Source organism: Phocoena phocoena, chromosome 2, assembly GCF_963924675.1.
Source record: "Phocoena phocoena chromosome 2, mPhoPho1.1, whole genome shotgun sequence".
Taxonomy (NCBI): Eukaryota; Metazoa; Chordata; class Mammalia; order Artiodactyla; family Phocoenidae; genus Phocoena; species Phocoena phocoena.
The window spans coordinates 26,412,442-26,436,381 of record NC_089220.1 but is presented as its reverse complement, the minus strand read 5'-3'; the positions used below and the strand labels follow the sequence as shown (position 1 = coordinate 26,436,381).

General features: G+C 50.3%; 1 protein-coding gene across 1 annotated transcript in view; it reads right to left on the bottom strand.

Annotated features, from left to right (window-relative positions):
- Positions 1-260: 260 nt before the first annotated feature.
- Positions 261-23,940, bottom strand: part of TGFB3 (transforming growth factor beta 3) — a 28,331-nt gene continuing 4,651 nt past the window's right edge. The window contains exons 2-8 of the mRNA XM_065873035.1: positions 19,916-21,140; positions 12,334-12,497; positions 11,917-12,046; positions 6,709-6,816; positions 4,782-4,950; positions 2,432-2,585; positions 261-1,490 (exon numbers count right to left, since the gene is read on the bottom strand). Coding sequence (XP_065729107.1) covers positions 1,332-1,490; positions 2,432-2,585; positions 4,782-4,950; positions 6,709-6,816; positions 11,917-12,046; positions 12,334-12,497; positions 19,916-20,402 — 1,371 coding nt within the window. The 5' untranslated portion in view covers positions 20,403-21,140 and the 3' untranslated portion in view covers positions 261-1,331. The remainder of the gene's footprint in view (positions 1,491-2,431; positions 2,586-4,781; positions 4,951-6,708; positions 6,817-11,916; positions 12,047-12,333; positions 12,498-19,915; positions 21,141-23,940) is intronic.

Sequence of the window (23,940 nt, the reverse complement as noted above, 5' to 3'; positions counted from 1 at the left end):
CAAATTCATATGCTTTCTGCACATCTGAGCCACTGCCTCTGTGTATCTGAGGATAATGTATCCAAGACCGAAGGGAACACAAACAGTAGTGCAGCCCTCTCAGATGGCAGAAGGCAGTGCAGTGTGTCACTGTCAGGGGAATTCACGGTCAGCAATGTTTCCACGTTTGAGATTTTCAGCCCCCGATTCCAGTTACCTCTGATCATTAGATGTGAACATGGAATTAAGAAGAGGGTAATTAAGGACACATTGAGTCAGACTTACACCTTAGAATAAGGCTTTTATTGTTTAGAAACAATCTTCCAGAAAATGAAATGATCCAAGATTCCCCAAAAATATTTATTTATACAAAGATTTTGAGAGTAATATTTGTATTTGTCTTTATACCTCAGTCTATGCGTCCGGGGCCAAGTCATTGTGTGGCACTTGTGCAACTTCCCCGCACGCCTCACACGTTGTAGCACCTGCTTCCAGGAACACCAGATGAGCACAAGGTCTCGGGGGGTCAGGAGGGGAAACCCATAATGCCCAAAGGCTGCAGAGACCCAAAATCCAGATATGTGCACCCTAACCTGGAAGGTGTCTAGCCAAATGTCCAAGGAGAAATACGATCTAGGAAGAAGGCAAGAGGAGGAACCCAGGGGGAAAACCAGAGAGGGTTAATTCCCACCCTCTGCTTCTGAGTTCAGCATATCCATAGGGCCCAGGAACTGCATTACCTGGATTCCGCCCTCCCCCCCAACCCCGTAATGACCCTTGATGCTGATTGACGTCCAGGGGACAATTTGCAAAACTAACAGATTTGTCCATAATCCCAGGTAAGTATGAGATACAATTCTGGGACTTTGTCTTGGGAACCTGCCTGAAGAAAAACACTTGCCTTGTATGACGTAATCCAGGTCCCCTGGAGCAGACGTGGGGCAGTGATGGATGAGCAATCTGACCTCAGCTCCAAGTGTCTTCCAGTCTGGCCCCCCGGCCATTCTCTGCCCTTCCTCCTCCCTAGGGTATCCCAAATCCCATGGCCCTGCGACGTGTCGACTTGCCGTCCCTCTTCCTCTGTCCCCACCACCTCTGTCTATGACACAGAAAATCCATGTGTTCTGTAGAGTTCAACCTTCCCCTAATCAAGTCCACACTTTCTTTACTACAGTGATTCTCAGAACCAGCAAGAAAGAGAAATGTTCCAAAAGGGAACCCCCATCTCAGCCATCTGCCTGGAGCTGAAGGTTGTGGGCCAGGCCTCAAGGTGAGGTCCATCGCTTTCGTGTTTCCCGAGGAGCAGGCAGGCAGGCAGTGGCAATCCCTCCTCTCTCTGTAGCAGGCGGGCTTCAGCTGCACTTGCAGGACTTCACCACCATGTTAGAGAGCTGCTCCACCTTGGCGGTCCTCCCGACATAGTACAGGATGGTCAGGGGCTCCAAGTCCTGGGGTACGCAGCAAGGGGAGGCCGAGGCTTCAGGGTTCAGGGTGTTGTACAGTCCCAGCACCTGGGGAGGGAGGCATCATTGAGAGGTTGGAAAGCCGAACCTCAGGCCAGGGGCCCAGGGACTCTACAAGGTCTAGGGGCTGCTCCAGAGACTGAACACGTGGTAAATGGGCCACCGATGCTACTTCAGAGGGACTGGCGGAACGCAGTTCGGGTGAGTGGCGGGTTACTGTTCATCCACGCGGGATGCAGCACGTGACGTCTGTCTGAGCGTTATGGGTTTAAGCATAACCCCCATAACTGGGGGACCTGGAATTGATCATGAAATTCTCTTGGCTGGGAAGAAACCCCCCTGTATTGGTTCCTCCTAGCCGTAACTGGTCACTTCGTTGAGAACCATTCTCACTAAACACTGCCTTGAGCCATTTACTCAGTGCCAGAGTATAGGGCCCCAGACAGGATGCAGAAACAAGGAGCTATGAGGAAATACGCTTCACAAGTTACTGCCCTATCTTGGATTCCTCTTGAGGGAAAGACAAGCTAGGTTCGGTCGTGGACTTCCCTCTCTTTCCCTTTGTTTCGTATAGTCTTCTTCTGTGTGCTTTACATTGTCTTTTAAAATAACTTTTCTACATTCAAGAGGCCAGAATTATTAGAGTTCTTTATCCAACAGTAGAGGCCTTTCGGCCCCAATGTTCCTTGCCAGCCATGTGCATCTCTGACATAGGGGGTGGCATGTGACAGTAATTAATTTCCATATTACAAAAGCAAATAGACAAAGCAACTCAAAAGTCTGGGTGAAACTAGGGAGGGAATTTTAAAGGGTAGAACGTGGCCCACTAGAGTTGGGCCAGGGCGCCAAGATCGGAACCGTCACCAAAGGGATTTTACACCCCAGGTCATCATCCGCTCGTTCAACATGCAGCCCTTCATGCATCCTTTTTAACAAGTGGCGTGCTTGGCTTAGCCCCACCCCCCACGCGGCATGACCCTGTTCCATACTGAGCTGTGGGTAGTGTCTGCGCTGCGGAGGTATGGGCACGGGCCTGAGCAGAAGTTGGCGTAGTAGCCCTTAGGTTCATGGACCCATTTCCAGCCCAGATCCTGTCGGAAGTCAATGTAGAGAGGGCGCACACAGCAGTTCTCCTCCAGATTGCTACAACAACGACAACGAAAATTATTTAAAAATCAACCTAAAAGGAAATCACCAACATAAAAAAACTTCACAAATAGCCCTCATATTTGCACTTGGAATCCTTCCTGGTCATCATGAGAGGTGGCTGTAATCAGTGGACTCCCAGGTTCGAGTGCATTGAGCTGTACTAACTATAAAAGCGTTCTCCTCTGTTGAAGACCAGAATCCCAAGGACATAGTAGGCGTGGATATATACCTACACAGATAATGTATGAAGAAGAGAAAAAAGGCAGAAGTGGCCATGCCCCTTTTACAGCATGAATCAAAACAAAGACTTGAAGTGTTCCACATAAAGCCAAGCACTGAGTGTTACTAGCGAACTCAACTTTGTTGAGGTTGGTTTTATTGTTACCTGCCTGATGTGCACCCAACCAGAAATAAACTCTAAGCTTATACATTTATGTACTATAGTAAATGACTGCTTAGTCTAAGTCTAGAGGCTACTGAATCCAAACAAGACATGTCCTTCTATTAGATTCATGATTCCTAGATTACCCCAAATGTGACTATCAGGCCACTTCAATTCCGTTGCCTGCAGAAATCCGTTTGGCAATACCCCTTGCCAAGTGGGCATCTGGCCTGTCCTTCAGTACCTGCTGAGACCTAGAACTTGCTACTTCCAAAGGCAACTATTGGCCAAAATCTGGCTTCTTGTGGGTTCCGAGGGTAAACCGTGGCAGACATTCTCACTTTTCTACTCAAGAGCCATTCTTACCCTGCCTTCTCTCTTGCCACCGCCCATTACAGTCTGGAACACCAGATACTTGTTTTCCTGGCCTCCCTTGCAGGTAGGGATGGTCATGTAACCCAGCAATGACCGATCAGACATAAGCAGAAGTACGCAGTGGGCGAGGGCAAATTCTGGCAAAGGTATTTGATTCTTTATAAGTCACAGATGGGAGAGGAAGGCTGCTGGTTACCTCCTTCCCTCCTCTTGTCTTGAGCATGGACAGGATACCTGGAGCTCTAGCAGTCTTGCTATGTGACCATAAGCAAGGGGATGAAAAGCCAACATACTGAGCGTGGCAGACTGGAGAGAGAGAAAGCCTGTGTCCTCAGTGGCATAAGTAAGCATCCAGACCAACCTTGGGCCTGCTGCTACACGCTTCTTATGAACAGGAAATCCCATGTGGTTTAAGCCCCTGTCACTTGCAGCCAAGAACATCCATTCCTAACTGACTGAGAGCCACACAGAACAAATCCACGTGCCAGCCTTCAGTTGGAGGCAACCACGCTGCCCTTCCTATACCTTCTGTTCCGCAAGCTCAACACCCCCGGTTCATTCCATTGTTCCTCAGAAGACATGGCTTTAGATCTAAAGATTTCCCACTTCATCCTCCCCAGCTCCATTCGGGCATCCTCCTCTCCAGCCAAGCTGACCCATTCGTGTGCCTTCCTCTACCCAAAGTGCTTCCTCCTCCCATATCCCTACATGCTCAAGCCTCACTCAGCCTCAAAGGCTCAGCTCAAATTCCATACCCTTCAGAAGCCTTTCCTGCATCCATAGATGAGCTCCTTGTTCCAAATTCCTTAAAGCACTTTATCTTTCAGACCTTCTCATGGATGTGGTCTTTTTCTACCTTTCAGTAATTGCTGTGTGTGCTTTCTTAATCCCCCTCCCTTATAAATGAGAAACTAAAGTATTCCTAAATAAGATGCTATTTTTTAATCTCTTTACAATGGCTACCCAACTATTTCCAAATTAGTTCATAATTTCCCTAGCTCACATTCCCCACTGCAAATGGAGACTGTCCTGTTTTCCCTCATCCAGTAGCATCCTTGGACCCTTCACAGGGAACTGAGCCCTTCTTTAATGGAAATCTCTGCATTAATCTCCCTGCCACACAAACATACCCTACAAGTATTTTAAAGCATGAAAACCATGGAGAGGCCAAGCCTCTAATCCAAACCGTTTTAGCAACTCTCTCCTCCTCCTTTACTTTGTCCAGGCCCTTACAGGGCTGGGCTGTGGGAAAACAGTGGGGCTCCCAGAAAAAGATTTATAAGAGGTTCTAAATCTCCATTCCTGGCAGATGTTTGTGAAGAGCATCAGGGACCCTCAGTTGGGGGTGGCTTAGGCCTGGGGCCTGACACATAGAAGGCGTGCAATCAATGTTGTCTCAGGAGTCTGTGGGTCCTGCGTGAGCCCAGGCTTACCGGAAGCAGTAATTGGTGTCCAGGGCCCGCTTCTTCCTCTGACCTCCCTGGCCTGGGTTGTCCAGCCGGTCTGGGGGAATCATCATGAGGATTAAATGAGGGCTGTGTTCCTTTTTCTTCTTCAGTCGCCCCAGGTCTCCTCTGCCTGGATCATCCTCACTGTCCACACCTGTGGAAGGGAAGGAAGATGATGGTCTCCTGTCTAGGGAAGACAGGGTGGCTGCTGCTTTCTCATCCCATCCCCCCACTGTTCAGGAGGAGGGACAGTGGGGTCTACAAGGAAGAGGTGGGTGAGATGCAGCTTCATGCTAACGTCCAGCTGCAGGAAGAGGAAGACTGGGTGGAGGAACCGGCATCTAGGGACACGCAAGATGCCCCCGGTCAGACCCCCTCGTGACTCCCGTGCATACATCCTTCAGAGGGCAGAGAGCCCTTCCCGAGATGCTTCCTGGGGAATCCACAGGGATTCATGAAGCATCCTTGTCACTAGGCAGCCCTAACACATTTTTTTGAGCTGTCAGTTTAGATTCTGAGACTTAGAGCTTGGGATATGAGTTTCCTCTTATAATCTGAATTGGTCAAAAATAGCACGGAAGTCCTACCTATGATTTCAGGTGTCACAATTTAAGACAGTTTGAATGGGAGCCAGAAGAACAAGAATGAATAATTGTTAAGATTCGCATTGCACTTATAGTTTCGAAAGTGTTTTCTCTATAAAACTCAGATAAGATCATGAAGTGTATGGTAAACAGCTTAGCAGACAAACTGGAAAGGAAACTTGCCATTTCATCTGCAAAGACTGAAAACTGAATTAGAGTCTCAAGTAAAAGAAGATCTACTTTGCGACGGCCAGCTGCTGGCTGTGGTCCATCTCCACCAGGGACAGGAACGTGAGGAGATGAATTTGCATGGTGACAGGAGGGACTTGGACCTCATGCAGGGGCACTGGGACTGGAAGATAAATGGGAAGCTGGACCTCAAACTTCTTTTTCTGAAAATCTTTATGAACAAGATAGCGATTAGTGAAGTGGGAGGATTTCAACCCAACCCGGGCTGCAGGTAGGGACTCCAAGGTCTTTTGAGCTCTGAGTTTCTGTGATTAGGATGTCAAATGATGTGCTTTTAAAAAAATTAGGCTCTGAAATAAGGCCCATGAAGGGTCAAAGGACTGCTCAGGGCTGGGAGTCAAGAGAGGCCTGTACCTTTTTCCAGACACACCTCTGACCTCAGGCTTTGAATTGGTTGGTTTGACCTTGACAAACCTCCTGGCCTCAGGTGTGCCTCAGTCACCCACAACAGAGCTTAGAAAGGAAAATAGTACTTCCCTGGAATCCAGAGACTGTCTAGGCTGAGTGCCTTGGAAACATACTGGAAAACCAGAAATGACTCTCAACATTTTGCCCTCAGTGCAAATACCCTGAGGCCCAAAGCAGTCGTTCAAACCCGGATGTCGGATCGGATCGCGTGGGCTCTGCGACATCTGCAAAGCCCAGTAGTCAGAGTGCTCATATTCACAGCCACCAAAGTTCATTTCTTTTAGGGAAAGCAAAGACAACTATCATTTGCTGAGCATCCATGCACTCTATTTTACATTCGTTATCGCATTTGATTTCATGACAACCTGGTGAGAGAGGTACTGTCATCCCCAGTTTGCTGACTGAGCTCAGAGAATTGGACCAGCTTGCCTACATGATTTCACGGCTCTTACTAGCATAACACTATCTTCCAGATGCTAATGTATTTCTCTGTAGAACAGAGAGTTCCTGCTTTTGGGACAAAGCAGAATCCCTCAAGTGCAAAACAGTTGGCCATCTCCGTGCGGGAGCTCACTTGGTTCCTTTCCTTGGGGTCTGGTAGGGGTTTCCTGTTCTGTCTTGCTTCGTGAACTCCCCCACCCATTCTACCATATACACATCCATTTTGTTACCTTTGAACTTGATTTCCATCACCTCTTGAATGTTTTCCAGGATATCCCCATTGGGCTGAAAGGTGTGACATGGACAATGAATGCTGATTTCCAGACCTAAGTTGGATTCTGCAAAATAAGACACAGCAATGGTGAGAAAAGCAGTTTGTGTGATGAAGAAGGGTACCCACCAGTCACACACAGAAGAGCCAGGGCTTCTGCCGCCACAGGCAGTCATACGAACTGAGTTACACTGAGGCTCACAGGTGACAGAAAGTGCTACCAAGGCGATAGCAGACCTTCACGCTCATGCTGCCACATTCCACAAATTTCTGTCGTGTTACAAACAACCAAATGGAGGCATAAACTAGTGGGCACCATGAAGGAGAATTTTCATAGTCATCTATTTTCAAAGAATGGTTTAGGAAAAAAAAAAAAAATGTCACCAGCCTACTAGGGGGCAAAAGGATGAGGGTACAGAAAAGGAGAAAACCAGTCACACCCCATACATGTCGGTTGAGAGAGGAGATATTCTAGCTGTGAAAGGACGGAGGGGAGAGGCAGAGTGCCTGGAAGAGACCAGGGAAAGGGGAAAACTAAAGAACTGTGGGGTAGAGAGGCTGTGATTCTAAAGGCCACAAGATGGGAGGAAGGGGCACAGGCTGAGCTCTAGGATTGAAATTCAGAAAGCAAGGCTAGAGCAAGGTCTCCAGCAAGCAAGCAGCAGAATCGGTAAGGTGGAAGCGGCCACCATTTCTACCAGGGCTACAACTGTAGACAGACAGAGAGAGGTAGATTCCAGAGGAGATAAGATGCAAATCTCAGTTATGCTTGGCTATATTTTCCTTCAGGAACAAGGACACGATGAGGTCAAGATTACTTAGAGTTTCTTCTTTGGCAATCCTTGTTCACCTTAACGGGGGAGTTGTAAATGTATCCAGCGGGGCTGTGGATGGCTCACTGAGGACAGCCACTGGCTCAGGAAGACGGTTGTGAAATTAGAGAACAGGCCGGAAGAGAAGGCAGAGGGCCATGGCCGAGGGCCCAGATGGCATGAGCTCGGAGAAAACAAGTGTGAGGAAGCCTGGAGGCACCAGGGTTTGGTGGCTGATGTTGTGGGGCAAAAAGGCCAGCTCTGGCCCTTTCTCCTATTGGCTGTGGGATCGGGTATTTCGGTAACTAAAATTGGGAAAGCAAGGAAACTAGTAAAAGGGGTTGCATAAAGTGGAAGGAAAAAAAGGAGGAATAAGGAATGAAAAATTTGAACTGAATCCAGTTTTGTGCAGGGAAACCAGGTGGTCTGGTATCATGTCAGTCCTGGTGGGTAAGACTCAATCGGGGAAGCTCTCTTGATCCGGGGCAGCAGCCAGCTATGGTCAGGTATGGGAGAGGTCATGGGGGTATGACCTCTGAAGTCAGGGTCAGCGCCTCAGGGATCTGATTGATGCCCTGCTCTTGGAGGTCACCCTAGTTCTGTGTGAGCATCCAGCCTTGGGGCCAAGCTGGGGTCTTCCAGAAATCTGATGTCAGCAGGGAAAACCCCAGAGTCCAGGCCGCCTCAGCACCCTTCTCATGCGCAGAATGGCCCAAGCGCAGAGATTCCAGTCAGCAAAAGGCAGACCTGGATGTCCCAGTTCTACTAGTTAAAAACCAGCCCAATCCCTTCTCCCATAAACTCTAGATCCCAGCTTTGTTTGTTCTCCCCTAGTCAGGGCAGCCTCTGGGACACACTGACACCTGCTGAGCTTGAAGATTTCTGTCTCAGGTTAGCTTTGGTGGGCTGGGGAGGGGCCAATATAACAAGGAAGCTGAGCCCCAGAGGGAGAACAAGAAGTGAATAGAGAGGGATGTATAAGGAGTGTCCTTTTTCTGGTTTAAGGTGGCTGAAAGAAGGAGCTAGAGTAGCTGAAACAGGCTACATAAAACATAGTACACTTCCTATTACCCAGAAAGGTTTAAGTAGTCCGGGAGCGACCTAGAGTGGACAAGTCCTATGAGTCTGTGAGTTAGAAAGTCAAGACGCAGACAGATGTGTTGGGGAGAGTTAGGGTTAGGGTGCAGGTAGTGTGTGTGTGATGGTGCCTGGCTTGGCCAGCAGGCTCTGTCTAGGTAGAGGGCTCAGAGAATGATGACGATAATCACCAACATTTGTTGAGTGTTGCTACATGTCATGCACCGCTCTAAGACTATGTGTGCATTGAGTCATTTACGTAATCTCCATACTAATCCTACAAAGCAGGAGCTATTATTACCCCCTCCCCGCATGATACAGATGAGGACACTGAGACTTAGGGAAATTAAATGGCTTGACCGAGGAATCCAACCAGTAAGTGGTAGAACCAAGATCCAGACACAGGCAGCCTGATATCAGAGCCACGCTCCTAATTGTTAGAGACAAAGAGGGACCAAAGAGAGCCCAGCCGGGACCATCAAGGTAGATGCCCACACAGTCACTGAGATACAAAACGCCTGTGTATTCCCAGTGTGCCCCCTGTCCTGAGCCATGGCACTGGGCGTGTTCCCTGCCCGGCCTGCTTGGGGAGGCCAGGCTCTGCACATAGGGGAGCCACAGATTGTGTGGAACAATAGCACAGGGGTGTGAAGACCTGGGCCCACAGCCCTGGAGAGGGCTCCAGCCGGCTCTGGGCCCAGAAAGCAGCCTGGGAACCGGTGCACAGTAGGCTCTTAGATGTTTGCTGAACTAATACAAGACCGTATATGTGACTCAGTTTCCTCACAGTCCACACCGCCAACTGCTCCATTTGGAGTCCATTTACTGCCTTGTTTGGGGCCAAGAACCCTCAAGAAACTCAGGTGCTCTGCAGAAGTAAAGGTCTGTGTATGACTCCCCCGTGCGAGGGGTGGGCAGCGTCGGCCAGAGCGGGAACTGAAGGTTCCAGTGAAGAGCTAAGCTCAGAATTGGCAGCGGTGGGGACGGTGGGTGGGGAACCCATAGGTTTTATTACAAAATTATCTTTTTGATGTCTCAAGGAGGATGGAAATCATTCTCAGTGCAAACTTCTCATTGAGTTCTGCAGCTGTGAAAATAAGAACTCCTTCAAGTGCCCAGGGCTTCAAAGAAATCCAGGTGGAGCTGATCAAGATCAGACAGGGAAGCTGAGAGATTCATTTCCCCAGCCTCTCCTCTCTGTAGCCATGTCGGGCTCTAGGCGGAGTTGAGTCAGAATTCCCACAGTGCTGCTGTCAGCTGGTGCACATGGGTTCTCCCAGGGTTTTGCCTTCATGCTCAGTCAGGGAGATAGGAGGGAAATCCCAGTACCCTTGGAGCTGAGGCGGGACCTCCAGCCCCCTATCTGCCAACTCAGCCACCAGGTTATGCCCCTCAGATGGGGACCTGCACGCTCGGATGCCTACAGAGCCCGGCAGGTTATGTAAGTGAGCAAAGCGAGCCAGTGTGTCACGCTGAATTGGACTGCCAGCCGCACTCTTGGGAAACACTGGGGAATGGCAGGGCCTGTGGTGACATGAAGAATGCATGCCCTGCCTCAAGAGGTGGGCCAACTCACCTCTGCTGGATTGTTACCAGGAAATCTTCCCATTTGTCAAGAAAAGCCAGAAGTCTACGTTTTATGTGAAATCTCCTGACTTTAAAACAAAAACTGCTGACCACTAGTTAAATTAAAACGATATTGGGAGGCCAACCAGTTTGTGATCTCTGCCTTAGAGCTTCAACCCCTAATTTCCTAAAACACTGAGGACAAGGAAGGACCCACCTGCCCAAGGGACTCTGGGTATCAGTATGTGGATGGATGGACTGTGGCTCCTCAGCAGCTGATGAGGATAGAAAATTCTTCACAAGGGGGATACAAGGAACAGACAGGACCACCTTAGATACCCTCAACCCACTGAGCACCGGACCAGGCAGTACCACCAAGCAAAGAAGGGAAGAAATGGCAGAGCGTGATGCCAGGAGGCACCATGACTGTCCATCAGGAGACTCAAGTTCTAATCCAGGCTGGATGACTCTGGTCAAGCCACTTAACTTCTCTGGGCCTCCATTTCCTCATCGGACCTAATAAAAGCTTACTCTCCCATAACAGGCCGAAAACTTGGAAGTTCCCTTAACTACAATGGATCCTTAAAATAGCTCTGTGAGGCGTGAAGGGAAGACACCATTACCTGTTTTCCAGGTGAGGAAGCAGAGCGAGTGGGTGAGAGATTTGGGACATGTGAAGTTGGATATGCCTATTGGACAGCTCTACCTGGATGACTGCCAGGCCTTTCAAACTTAATCGGCCAGAATGGAACCTGCCCCCAAACCTGCTCTTCTCCCAGCCTCCCTATTTCAATGCGTTACCACATGGGTGTTGAGCCCAAAATCTTCAGTCATCTAGACTCCTCTTGTGTCCCCTCACCCCGTATCTAATCACCAGTCAGTCCTATTGGCTCCACCTCCAAAATGCAGAACAAACCCATATCATCTCCATACACACGGCTACCGCCCCGGACGAAGCCCATGTTGCTGTCACATGAGCTGCTACAAAGGCCCCTAACTTCTTCCCTTGACCTCATGACAACCAGAGGGTCTTTGAAAGATGTAAACCAAATCACCTCACCCCCACATCCCCAGCCCTGCTGTAACCCGCCCAGGACATCTCATCACACTTGGAATAAGTCCTGACACCTGACCGTGGCCTTACAGGTCCTACATCATATGGCTCCGGCTCCTCTCTGACCCCCCAGCTCACTCTGCTGCAGCCACACCAGTCAGGCTCCTGCTGCTTCTCGCTGGTTTCGCTTAGCACAGCCTTTATCCTGACCTTCACAGACTGGGTCTTTCTTGTCCCTCACATCTCAGTGCACAAATTCCTTCTTCACAGAGACTCCTTGAACATCTGATGTTGGACCCCACCCAGTCATTATCGCTTTGCCCTCTTTCTGTTTTTCCTGGTACTTATCACTATAATATATATAAAAGTCTTATTCATCAATATGTTTGTTTACTACGTGTCTCTCCCACCGAAAGCCCCATGAGATCTGGGACCTCACCTGCCTGGCTCACGGCTGAATCCCCAGGGCCTGGCTCAGAGTGAGCGTTTAGTCAGTATCAGTTGAGTGAACGAATAAAGGACACACAACACGTCAATGGCAAAGCTAGGCTTTGAACCCAGATCTGTGTCTCCCCTAGTTCTGGCCTCTTCCCTCTGTGTCATGAAGGACCAAGAGACCTGAGGTTCCTTCTAAAATGCTCATCCTGAGTCCACCTACCTCTTCGTAAGAGCCATTCACGCACAGTGTCCGTGACGTCGAAAGACAGCCACTCAGCAGTGCCCCGCGTGGGCAGATTCTTGCCATCAAGATAGCGCTGCTTGGCTATGTGCTCATCCGGCTGGAGGATCTACAGGGCAGAGGAAGGAATAAGTCCCGAGGCCAGGACGGGGCACCCGCGTGTCATGACGTAGGAGGACGGAGAGGGGCAGCAACAGCAAACTAAGACTTCTTAAATGTTCCTTTGAGTTCCTCGGTCTTAATCCTCTTAACGACAGACACAGATACAGAAACTAAGGCTCAGAGAAGGTAGGATTCACAGCCAGGTCTGCTGAACTCTGAGCAGCGTGGAGGCCCGATCTGGTCAAGGAACCAGCTTTCCCGCCTGAGTGGTGTCTGTCCTGGGAGGGGGCTCACCTGGAAGAGCTCAATCCTCTGCTCGCTGCGCTTGGAGCTGGGGTTGGGCATCCGCAAGACCCGGAATTCCGCTCGGAACAGGTTGGTTTCATTTTTCTCCACTGAGGACACGTTGAAGCGGAAAATCTTGGACGTGATTCCTTTGGGACAGACGGCCAGGTCATCTAGGAGGCAGAGCAGTGGGGGGAGGCACAGCATGAGAGAGACCCACAGGGACAGTGTGCCGCCAGCGGACACTCACCAAGGGGCCAGGGTTCCACCTGTGACCTCTCTAGAAGCTTGAGGCCTCAGACCTAAAGGTGGCAACCCAAGGAAGATCCGGGGTGGCCCTGGAACCACACACAGGCCTCATGGTGAAGCAGGACATGGTGCCCCAGGACATGGCACTAACAACTGGCCCCTCCAACCCCTCACCTCGCCATCCCCACTCTGGCAGGCTCTCCAACCTGCTTTCCTACTCTTTTAGAAAATACAGATTCTCCAGTGATATCAGCAATTTCCTCTAGCAGTTTCATCATTGTTAGCTAGTTGACTCATTCGTGCGTTTGTTCATTCAGGCATTCATTCATTCATCAGACATGCAGTGAACAAATACTATGTGCCAAGCACAGGCTAACACTGGGAAGCGAAAAGGAAGAGACAGGGCCCCTGCCTTCAAGGAGATTAATATCCAGGGGAGGCTGTTAGTACATGGACCAAACAACAGGACCAGAGGGAAAGTGCTAAGGGCCTTTGGAGAAGCCTAGGAGTCGCTGCAAACAGGTCAGAGGAGGGAGAGGGTTGAGAGCACTTCGTGGAAGTGGTGATTATTTAATCTGGGTGATTATTTGATCTGGGTCCTGCAGGAGGAAAGGGTCTAAGCATGCAGAGGAAAGAATTTTACATGAAAGGACTGCTGGAAGCACAGGCAGGGAGGGGAGCAAACGCACGTGAGTAAGAGGGACCTGAAGCAGCCAGGCTGGAGCCCGTGAGACAAGGTCAAGACAGTAGATTGGGGTCCACCTGTGGGGAGGCTGAAACGTCAGACCGAGGGGCTGGATTTTATATTATTAACAGTAGGCAGTCATAGAAAGTGACACTCTGGATCTAATGAGACAGCACTGGTGTGACAAGGAGCCCACACGTCTGGAGCCTGGCAGACCCCCCAGATGCTTCTTCAGACTGAGCCGGTCTATCACCATTGGCTCCTGTCTCTCTAAGGGTTACTTTCCCTGACAGCACACGCTATGCCAGCCTCTGTCACCCTGCTGGCCTCTGAACCTCCATCCACAAGACAGAAGGCCGCAGGTGCTCTTTCCCACCCCCTCAGAGCCAGATAAAGGAGACAGGAAGATCCTGTCATTTCTTTACAACCTCAAGGTCTGAGCAGCATTAACACCCAGAGAAAAACTTTCTACACAAGTGGTAACAATAGCCAGAACTTGAAACTCAAGCCCAGAGACCCAGATTCCACACATAATGAACACGGCTGGAACAAGCCCATAATCACCCCAGGGGGGGTTTAGGAAGTCATGGACAGGGCGGGAGATCAGAGGCCTGGACACAGGCACATGCGCTACTGAGCTGTAGGAAAGGATGAGTGAGTGTTTCTGGAAATTGCCATCTGGTGGGTCTGACACTGGTTCTTAGAAAATTAATGGAACAGATGTTGGGAGAACAAATGTGTGAATGCTAGCTAATGAAGCCCTGATTAATAACTGGCTTTGAAAGAACGAATACTGCCAACTATTCCTTAAACCATTTCGGATGAAACCAGAAAGAGGGATCACGATGGCCGTTTAATTTTTGAGTTTGCAAGTCTGTAACCCTCTGGACATGGGTGAGCTCCTTGGAAGGGAAACCTTCTCAAGTACTGACATACTTGGGTCTCAGAGGAGCTGTCATCAATATGGCTTCAGTTAGACTAGTGGCTTCAGTTAGACTAGTACCTCCAGTAACTGTTGAAAGAGGGAATAAAAGATATGTCAGCACGGTGTGTGCGTTGCTATAAAAAGGAAAAGGGGAACAGAAAATGGCCCGTGCCAGCGAGGAGAGTCAGACTGGGGGGCAAGACACTGGGGAGCCAGGGGACGGGGGATGACGAGCCAAGAGGGTCTTCAGGACACCCTCGTCACCCTTCCTCCTTGTTTCTTCCAGCCCATCAATCAGATATCTGTTCCCCAAGCTAGACTCCTCTTGGTGGGAATTTCAAGGAGATTTCAAGGGGATGGGAAAGGTCATATTTTATCCCTGGGATCTACAGATTTCTAACAGACTCAGAAGGGACATTAGGGGTCATCTAGTGCAACCCACTTCAGATAAATTCATGCCCAGAGGGGTCTTGGCCAGGGTCACACATGAATTAGTTGACACAAGCAAACTGACACTAGCAAGCAAAGCTCGGACACAATCATTAGTGATTTTAAAAGAACTGTATAGGAGAGAAAATAAAATGTAAACATAATCTTCCTGACAATTAAATCCACGCTTTAAATAATTTGTGGAATGAGCCAGAGTATAAATAAATAAACAAAATGTAATAACACTCTCTTACATTTCACAGAACTTCTATTAACTCATCTGACCCTCTAACAATCCTTGAGGAGAATGAGAATAAGTAAAATTTATCATTTTACAAATGAGAATAGTAAGTATCAGGAAAGTTAAATCACTCTTCCGAGATCACTCACATAGTAGGTGGCAGAGGTGGGATTTGAACCCAGGTCTTCTGACCTCATTTACTGAAGCAAAGACTCTGGAAGTTGGAGGGGACCTCAGAGATCATTTAGTGGAGGGGTGATTTCACCAACAAACTGTAGCAGGATTCCATGAAATGGGGCTAGAGTGCCAACTTATGCCTCAGACAAAAACCACTTCCCAGTTTTGTGATTAAGCCATGCTTCTGCAGAACACTAGTATTATTGAGAGCTGGCCTAGGAGGTCCACCTTTACAAGTTAAATTATGACCAACTTTTTCTATCGCACACAAAGTATATATATATTAATGGGTGCCATTTTCTCCTTTTTACTATAGGGAGAGAAAACTAAGCAAAGAATATTCATGCAGGGTATTCATGGAAAAATCTGGAAACAGCTGACCATGTTTAGACCGGGCATTTTTTAATGCTTTCAGACACCTGGGCTCCTAGATGTACTTCTGCTTGTGCTCATCATTTCTGCTAGTAAAATTACTTCTGGTTCCAATGATGGGACTACATATATCAGTGTGGCAGTGCTCCTCTACCCTAGCTGTTCCTTAGAATCACCTGGAGAGCTTTAAAAACATGATGCCTGGACCTAATCCCCAGAGATTCTGACTACCTCACTGGAGTACGGGTGGGTCCAGAGCTTTTTTTTTTTTTTTAAGATCTCCAGATGATTCTAATGTGTAGCCAGGATTGAGAACCACAGTTTATAGTGCTCTGCAAAGGGTACCATGGCATCCAGATGTTCTGATAAACCACAGCTTTAAGGATTCAACCTTTAAATAGGTTAACCTTTAAATGTTAACCCGTTAAAATATTGTTTGGCCGATGCATTGTTTTGTAAGATTTTGAATTAGAAGCCCATAAACATTTTAAGCCCAGGTTGAACGTTGGGAAATTTCACAGAAAGATTTTCTGCTCTTCTGGGAAGCAGTTAAGATCTAGTCATGCTGGACCCACATTCTCCAATGCAAAAATTGGCAGGAGCTGAGCGGTGGGTGCCCTCTTTTAATGGGACATGGGCAGTTCCAAGTCCCCCCGCCACCAGTCTCCCCATATACCCTATTCTCTCCATGACCCCGAAGCCAAGTGTCCTGTGCAGTTTGTCATGGTCCCTGTGCTGCAGCCTTTCCTTTAGATCATTTGCATCAGCGGCCTGGGCTCTGTGGGCTCTTGTGTTTGCAGGCCTTCTAAGGAAAGGTTTTGCCCTCGTTCACTGAGTCTTAAGCGTCAGTGAACTTAAAAACCAATACGGAGCTTGTTAAAAATACAGATACTTCAAGACGACACCCCCAGAGATTCTGATTCTGTAAGGGTAGGCTAGGGCCTGGGAATTTACATTTTTCACATTGACCTAGTCTCTAGTCCACACTTGGAGAAACACTGACCTAGCGTGCAGAGAGCATTGGCACTTAGATCAAATGAGTTCTTTCAATAAGAAACCTCTTTTAATTTTCAGAATGAACAAGATCTAAAAGTAGCATCCAGAAAAGAAACGCTAAAATATCGTTTTCTCTTTGCTCGTGAACTCTGGGTTCGCTGGTTGTCTTAGCGTCAGACCTCGGATGAAAACAAGAGTCTCCTGCCAGACACAGATAATTACAAGCCAGAAGTTAAAACAGCACCTACACTGGTGATATCTTGATAACAAGGATGACAAAAGAACTGAAACAGCTGTGTGCTTCCCCACCACTTCCCATAGCAAAAGCCTCTACCCACTTCCCATAGCAAAATCCTGGAGAATTATATAGGAATAAGATATACATGAGTCTTGCCTTCACTCCCCAGCAGAGGTCTGTTGAATCATCCCAGATGTATACAAAGAATTGTCTCAGCTGGAAGGGAGCTCAGAGATTATCTCTAACTTTACAGATGAGGAAACTGAGGGTCAGAGGTGTGACTAGCTCAATTCCACATGGTGTAGTGGCTTAAGCTGCTTGAGAGTCTTAAGCAGATAATGAAAACACTTTTGTTGAATTTGGGAGAACGTTTGTGGCAGTATGAATCTCCAGGCCATAAAAATAGGCAGAGCTAAGAAAGAGCACCCCCAGTGATCCCTAAGCAATCTGCCACCAGGGTTACTAACAAACAATAATAGCTCCTATGCCCACCTGCTTGGTCCAACATGTGATTCATTCATATCATAAACCAAAGTTCTCTTGGAGCCCAAAGGTTAAAGGTGGGACTTACAATGCATATTTTATGTTTTGCATTATTGTCTAACAGCATGCATTCTCTAGGGAGAATGTCTAGGTTACAGCCCTGGTTCTTTTGGGGCAAATCACTTAACTGATGCATGTTGCAGTCTCCTTATCTGGAAAGTAGGGAAATCAGGGTACCCATCAGACAGGGCAGAGCCAGAGAACGGTCTTATCCTCTTTGCTCTCACCTTGATGCCCTTTCTCCTACACCACTGGAAGTTAGTCCTTCTTGCACTTCGCACTCCAGGCACCCTTGTCTCCTTGCCCCAGCTCCTGCTGTCACTTCCCTCTGAGAGCCTGTCCACTGGGTACCGGCAGGGGCTGGGAGTGATGAAATGTGGAAGGGAATGTGATCTCATCACCTCGGCAGCAGGAGCTCTGGCACTCAGATCCTACCAGTGCCCCACCCACAGACCCCGGCCCACCCTCAGGAGTTCTAGACACTAGGCTTCCCTCGCCCTGACCTTGGAGGGTGGCTCTCTGCTCCCTTTCAGCATCTGTTAGACGTTTGCATCTGCCCACTGCCTCTTTATAATTAGTGTGCCTTGTGCATCTGTCTCTCTGGGGCTGGCTCAACACCTGACCAGCCGGAGGGCAGGCCAGGCCTGCGTCTGCTCAGCCTCTGTGTCACCTCCAACAGCTGCAGAGCCTGGGCCTGCTTCCTGTTTGCACCTGCAAGGCTCACTGGCATCACCCGTGTCCCACAGGGCCCCGGACCCTTCATGATACCTCAAGTCGCATCCTGCCCACTGTGCCAGGTTTCTTCCTGGCCTGATCATGGCTCTGTGGCCCCAGGGCCACCCTCACCTACTGCAGTTTCAAGGAAGGTCCTGGTGCTGCAGCCCGGGGCTGCCCAGCATCTGTGCAGCCCTGTCCTGGCTGTCCCCAGGGCTGTCCACTAATTGTACTCTGAGTCTCTGCACACATGTCCACTGGCACCTGGGTGCCCTTACATCTATCTCTCTGGCTCATTTGTTCTCAGCTTGGGATTCCAGGCGGCGTGGGCCCCGGTGATGTAGATCCCTCTTCCCGGGACTCCTCCTCCTGGCCTGGATCCTTAAGGCCCGGAGTCTGTTCCTCTTGCCCTGGACTCTCCTCACACCTCTCCCGCAGGCGTCAGCTTTCCACCCTTCTCCGATGTTTGGCCACTATGTCCTGCCTTTGTGGGTGCCCCGGGGGTTGGGGGTTCAGCCATTCAGTTTCTGGTGCCTCTGGGAACCATAGGCCCCTGAGGACCCTGAGTCAGCCTCACCTAGAGAACCCTGGCCAGGGAACACTAGCTGTGCTTCACTCTCCGGCCACCACCCCACACGGGAGCCACCTCCTAAAGCAGCCACAGGAAGCCGGAGTGGGAGCTCCTCGCCAGCAACCGCAGGCTCCTGGGCCTGGCACGGGCCAGCTCCCGGTGAGGCCTCTGGCACCTTCTGCCAGAGCTGGTCCATCCATCCGCTGCCCACTCCTCCTCTCTAGCCAGGTTCCTTTCAGCCCCTGCAGTACCCCCGCTGACCACCCTCACCTTGCCTGTTCCATCCCATTCTCCCACCCCCACTCTGGGCACTGCCCGCCTCTCAGGTGAGCCAAGGCTGAGGTAGCCTGGGCGTCGAGGACACCTGCTGGTAGGAAAAGCAAACAGAGCGATTCCCAGAGTCCCTGGCCTGTGAGTGGCTCACATTCCTCCTTCCTGGGCTGTCAGTTTCTCAGCATCTGCCAAATCTCTCTCTGTTGTATTGAGGTTTTTTAAATCCCCGTTCAGTAAACACACATGACTTCCACACGTGTACAAACACACACAGACGTCTCACCCAGAAGCCTCCCAGCTTCTCGGCACAGACAGGAGCTTCCTGGGAAGACACACTCCCAGACACACGTCCCCTCTGTATCCACAGCCACACCTCCCACCCACTCTTCCCCTGACACGCAGACACAAAAGGGCTGCCGGCCGTCATCTACACATCCAGAGCCACATCCCCGCTTTCCCCGTGTCCACGGGCCCGGAAGACGCCCATTTTGCACCCATGAATCTGTGTACCGTACGAAACCAGACTACACATCGCTTTAAAGCACACAGCCACGTGAACATAGGCACATCCCCTTCCCTCACGCACACAGCTCACATGGGTCACAGGCATGGTGTGGACTGAAGGGCCTAGGCAGCGAGAAGCTGTCCCTTGCCTGGGCCTCAAAAAGCTGGACAGACAATAATTTGGGGCAGGTATACTCTTCTTCCCCAGAACTGGAAAAACAGAACGTGAGACGTGTCACAATGAGGTGTGAAAAGCAGGGAGAAGACCGAGGTCTCCAGCTCGTGGAACCGCACGGCCTCTCTTATGAGAGAGCCAGCCCTGCCCCTTTATGGCACCCACATGCACCTATCTGACCACACGTGCCACAGCACGCGTGCTAACGGGACAGCGCAATGTCACTCCGAATTCAGGTCAGTCAACGATGTGAGTTCAGCAAGCTGCTCAACTCCGGGGCTCCCCGGCCTCCCAGCAGCACTCGTCTCTTACCAGAATGCCTCTGTCTCCCTCCCCAGCCACCTACCCAGCCCCAGCTGCGCATCGCACCTCCCCAGCCGGGTGCGGGGTGAACCCGGGGCACCCTGCTGTGTGGCTACCGCTAGGCCCCCCTCTGTGGAGCTCCCCACTCCAGGTCAGACCCTCCAGAGCAGACACCCCAGAGGGAATTTGGACTTACTGTGCTCCTCCAGCCCGTGGATCATGTCGAATTTATAGATTTCTTTGGCATAGTACTCCGACTCAGTGTTTTCCTGAGTGCAGTCGTCTCCCCTCTCCCCGTGCACCTCTTCCAGCAGCTCTCGGGTGCTGTTGTAAAGGTCCAGGACCTGGGTGGGGATGTTGGCCAACACCGATGGATCGGGGGGACTGGTGAGCCTGAGTTTGCTCAAGATCTGTCCCCTAATGGCTTCCACCCGCTTCCTCTTGATGTGGTCGAAGTCCAAGGTGGTGCAAGTGGACATGGAGAGACTGACCGTGGCAAAGTTCAGCAGGGCCAGGACCACCAGAGCCCTTTGCAAGTGCATCTTCATGCGTGAGCAGGGGAGAGAGGCCCGGGGGCTGCGAGGCCTGGTGAGGAGGAGACCCCAGCAGACGTGCAGAAGGAGGGAGGAAAACCAGGCGGCCTCCCTAGATCCCGAAGACTGAGGCTTGGCAAGAAGGTGCATGAACTCACTGCACTGCGAGAGCTTCAGGACTTCCAGGAAGCGCTGGCAACCCTGAGCACGAAGAAGCCGACTGTGTGCCTTGAAGCTCTGGGTTTCTTCTCCATTTGTCTAAACAGGTTCTGCTGGGCTCTGACTCCCAGCAGGCCAGGTGGAGGGCAAGCAGAGGGCTGGGAGGGGTGGCAAGGCAGCTGGGAGTGGGAAGGGAGCTGGAGTTTTTCCTTAGGTAAAAATAAATAGAGCAGATATCTGATATTGCCAAACGGCCGCTTGGCGATGGGGAGAAAGTGGGTATTTTAAAGAAGGAGCAGAAGGACCATGGCTGGGTCCCAAAATCAAAATCCTTGCCTTGCCCTGAAGGAGAATAAGAAAAGAGGATGGAAAAGAAAAGAAAAAAAAAAATTAAAAAAAAAAAAAAAAAAAAAGATCACCAGTGAGTAGGTGGGGAGAGGCAGGGCTAGGCCGCTGCTGGCCCAGCTAAAGATGGGGGTAGCACAGGACACACTTGTCTCTCGGGCACACCATTCATGCTTTCTCTTTTGTTTACACTTCCCCGGGGGCTTTCTAAATGACTCTGTTCACGCTGCCTCTCATCTTCATTGGCTGGGATGTGGGCTTATGTGCAATTGGAAGGCAGGGGGGACAGCCCCTGGAGAGCAGCCCCAATAATCCACTTGGTCGCCCAGGTCACCAGCACCTCGGCTTGTCTTCTGCCTCGGCCATTGCTTCTGTTCCCTGCTTCTCTTTAAAAGATACAAAAGAAAAGAAAAAGAAAATAGAAGCCAGTTCACTGCATGCCTCCTCCGGAAAGCTGTTATTCCTCCTTTCTCATGCTTCTTCCCCTATCTCTCGCCTCTCCTGCTCATTCCCTTGGACTTGGCTTTCTGGTTCCCTCCCTTTCTCTCCCTCCAGCTTCCCTCTCTCTCCCTCTCCCTCTCCCTCAAGCTCCTCTCCCTCTCTCTCACACACTCACATGCACACACACTGCTTTCTCTATTTCTCTCCGCTGAAATTTTATACCTCCCTCCCATGACGTTTCTGGCCCGGGGCGGGGGTGGGGGGGGAAGGGGGCGAGGGGAGGTGGGGGTGAGGTGGGGGGAGGGGTGGGGGGAGGGACCAGCGCACGCAGCCTCTTTTGCGGCACGATTTTAATGTTTTAAACAGGCACAGGAAAAGCCGAGCCCATTTGAAAAATACTTCGCGAGTCCTCTCGATCGACGTGGTAACTGAACTTTTTTTACCCTCTTGGAGTCACTCCTGCTACACGTTGACTGTTTTTCTGGAAAGTTACTCCGATGAATCCCCTCCCTCCTTCTACCCCAACTCCTTCGCCCTCTCGCCAGCTGTCAGTCCGTCCTCTCCTCGGCGCGTCTCTGCTACCTCCCAGGCCCCCCGCCCAGGCCGCCCCCCGGGCCTGGCGGGACACTGGGCAGGGGCCGGCGAGCGCGCGGGGCCTGGGCAGGGGCGGCCGTGCCCACCCTCGGTGGGGCTGACGCCCGGCCTGGGAGCGGGGTTGGAACTGGGTTCGGCCCCGCGGCGATCCTGGCCCCGATTCTTCATTGACAAGATTGGAGTCGGGTGGCTCGCGGAAGCTTGGAGATGCTCCAGGGGCATTGAAAAATGGTGGCGTTTTCCGGCAGATCAAGGGTGCCCTCTGGCGAGGCGAGGCCGCCAGTGAAGGAGGTTCCGCGGGTCGGAGCCGGGAAGGCCGGGAGGGCCGGGGGTGGGGGTTGGGGGGTGAGGCTGGGGGCCTGAGGAGAAGGGGCCGCGAAAGAGGACGAGGAAAACAAGACCGAGTGCCCTGGGGAACAGCCTCCCTCTCGGCCCGACGTGCGTACAAGTGCACTTCTCCCTTCCCGGAGTCCCACTCTGCAGCCCCTCTCACAGAAATGTCCTCCAGATGTTCGCGGCCTTCCTCCCCGCCGAGGGTTCCGCGGGGAGCTGCGCCAGCCAGCGCAGAGTCAGCAGTTGGCCCGAGCCCATTTCCCAGATGGGTGAGGGGAGGTTTTCTCTCCGCTTTCGTTCCTTTTCTCAAACTAAGCTTCTACGTCTTTTCCCATCAAAAGCTTAGGGAGGGCAAGCCACCACGCCCGAGCCCGTCCCCAGGATTGTCTCTGAATTGAGCACTTTCCTGGGACTCAGCGCTGCTCCCTGCCACCCCATCCCACCTTGCCCTAGCCTTCCAGACCCTTCCTGCGAGGTCTGGTTCCTGCCCCTGTTTCATAGGCCACTAACTGAAGGGAGATTTTCTGCATTTCCAGGGCCCTGGTTGATCAGTTTAAGTTGAGGACAGTGAGGCATAGACCCATTTAAGAGGCTACACTGCTTGTGAGTGGTGGAGGTGATATTTAACAAGGGCTCTCTGGTTTGGAAGACATTATTTTTATTTGCATAAAACATGAGGAATCCTAAGTGTAGAAAGCTTAAGGTAACTTGCTTTTGAATTACTTTTAGGTCATAGAGTCAGTGGGTGTCAACACTGAGATTTGGACCCAGGAAATCTATTGCCAGAGTCTATGCATTTAACTACTGTGCTCTACTGACTCTGGAATTCAGCTATCGTTTGAGAAATATTTTTGACGTCTACTATATGCCAGGCACTGTTCTAGGCTCTGTAGATGCAACAGTGAACAAAGCAAACAAAACCATTCTCTTATGGACTTCACATCTAGAAGTGGAAGTAGGGCCGTGGGAAATGGAATAAATGAGCTAAATATGTAAATAATGTAGTATGATCAAAGGTAAGTGCCATGGTGGAAAATGAAGCAGGGAAAGAGGAGACAGAGTGCCTAGGCTGGGGGGACGTTGCAATTTAAAATCAGAGAAGGCCCTACTGAGACCTTCAAGTAAATACTTGTAAAATGAGAGGGAAAATTATTAAAGTGATGTCCTTCTGCACCCCACCTGTACCAAATCAGAGTCTACAGGGACGGGGCACTGACACATGTATTTTTAACAAACTTCATGTTACTGGGTGCCAGTAACATGCACCAGAGAAGAATACTTCAGTAAGACCTGGCGATTCAGGTGCCCAGCAAGGTTTGGAAAGCCCTACTCCAGGGCTTCTTTCTGCCCAGAATGTGCACCCTTTGTTTTCAGGAATTTGGGGAAGAAGTGGGAGCGGAGGCTTGGAAATTAGCTCTAAAGTGGTGGTGGTGTGGCTATGAGCAGTGGAAGGAAAATAGAAATGGAGTCGGTATTGCTAAGAGCTCTCTAAAATGGAACCAGAGGCCTTTGAGGAAGTGTGAATTATGTGAGTCTCAGCCTTTTGACCACTTACCGTCCTAATGAAGGCATTCAGAAGATCTGCCAGAAACTCAAGATAGTTATCAGACCCCTACCTTATAATAACTCGTGACAGCCTATCTACTGATCAGACCCTTACTCTAAAATAACTCATGATTCCTTAATGACAAATATTTCCTTTCTCGTGTCAGAGTACAGCCTTGTGGCTTTTGCCTTTGTAAGCCCCTGACCCTTTCTCTTCCCTGGAACACTCTTTTGACTTTACCAGAATCTGTGTCTCCCGAATTGCAATCTT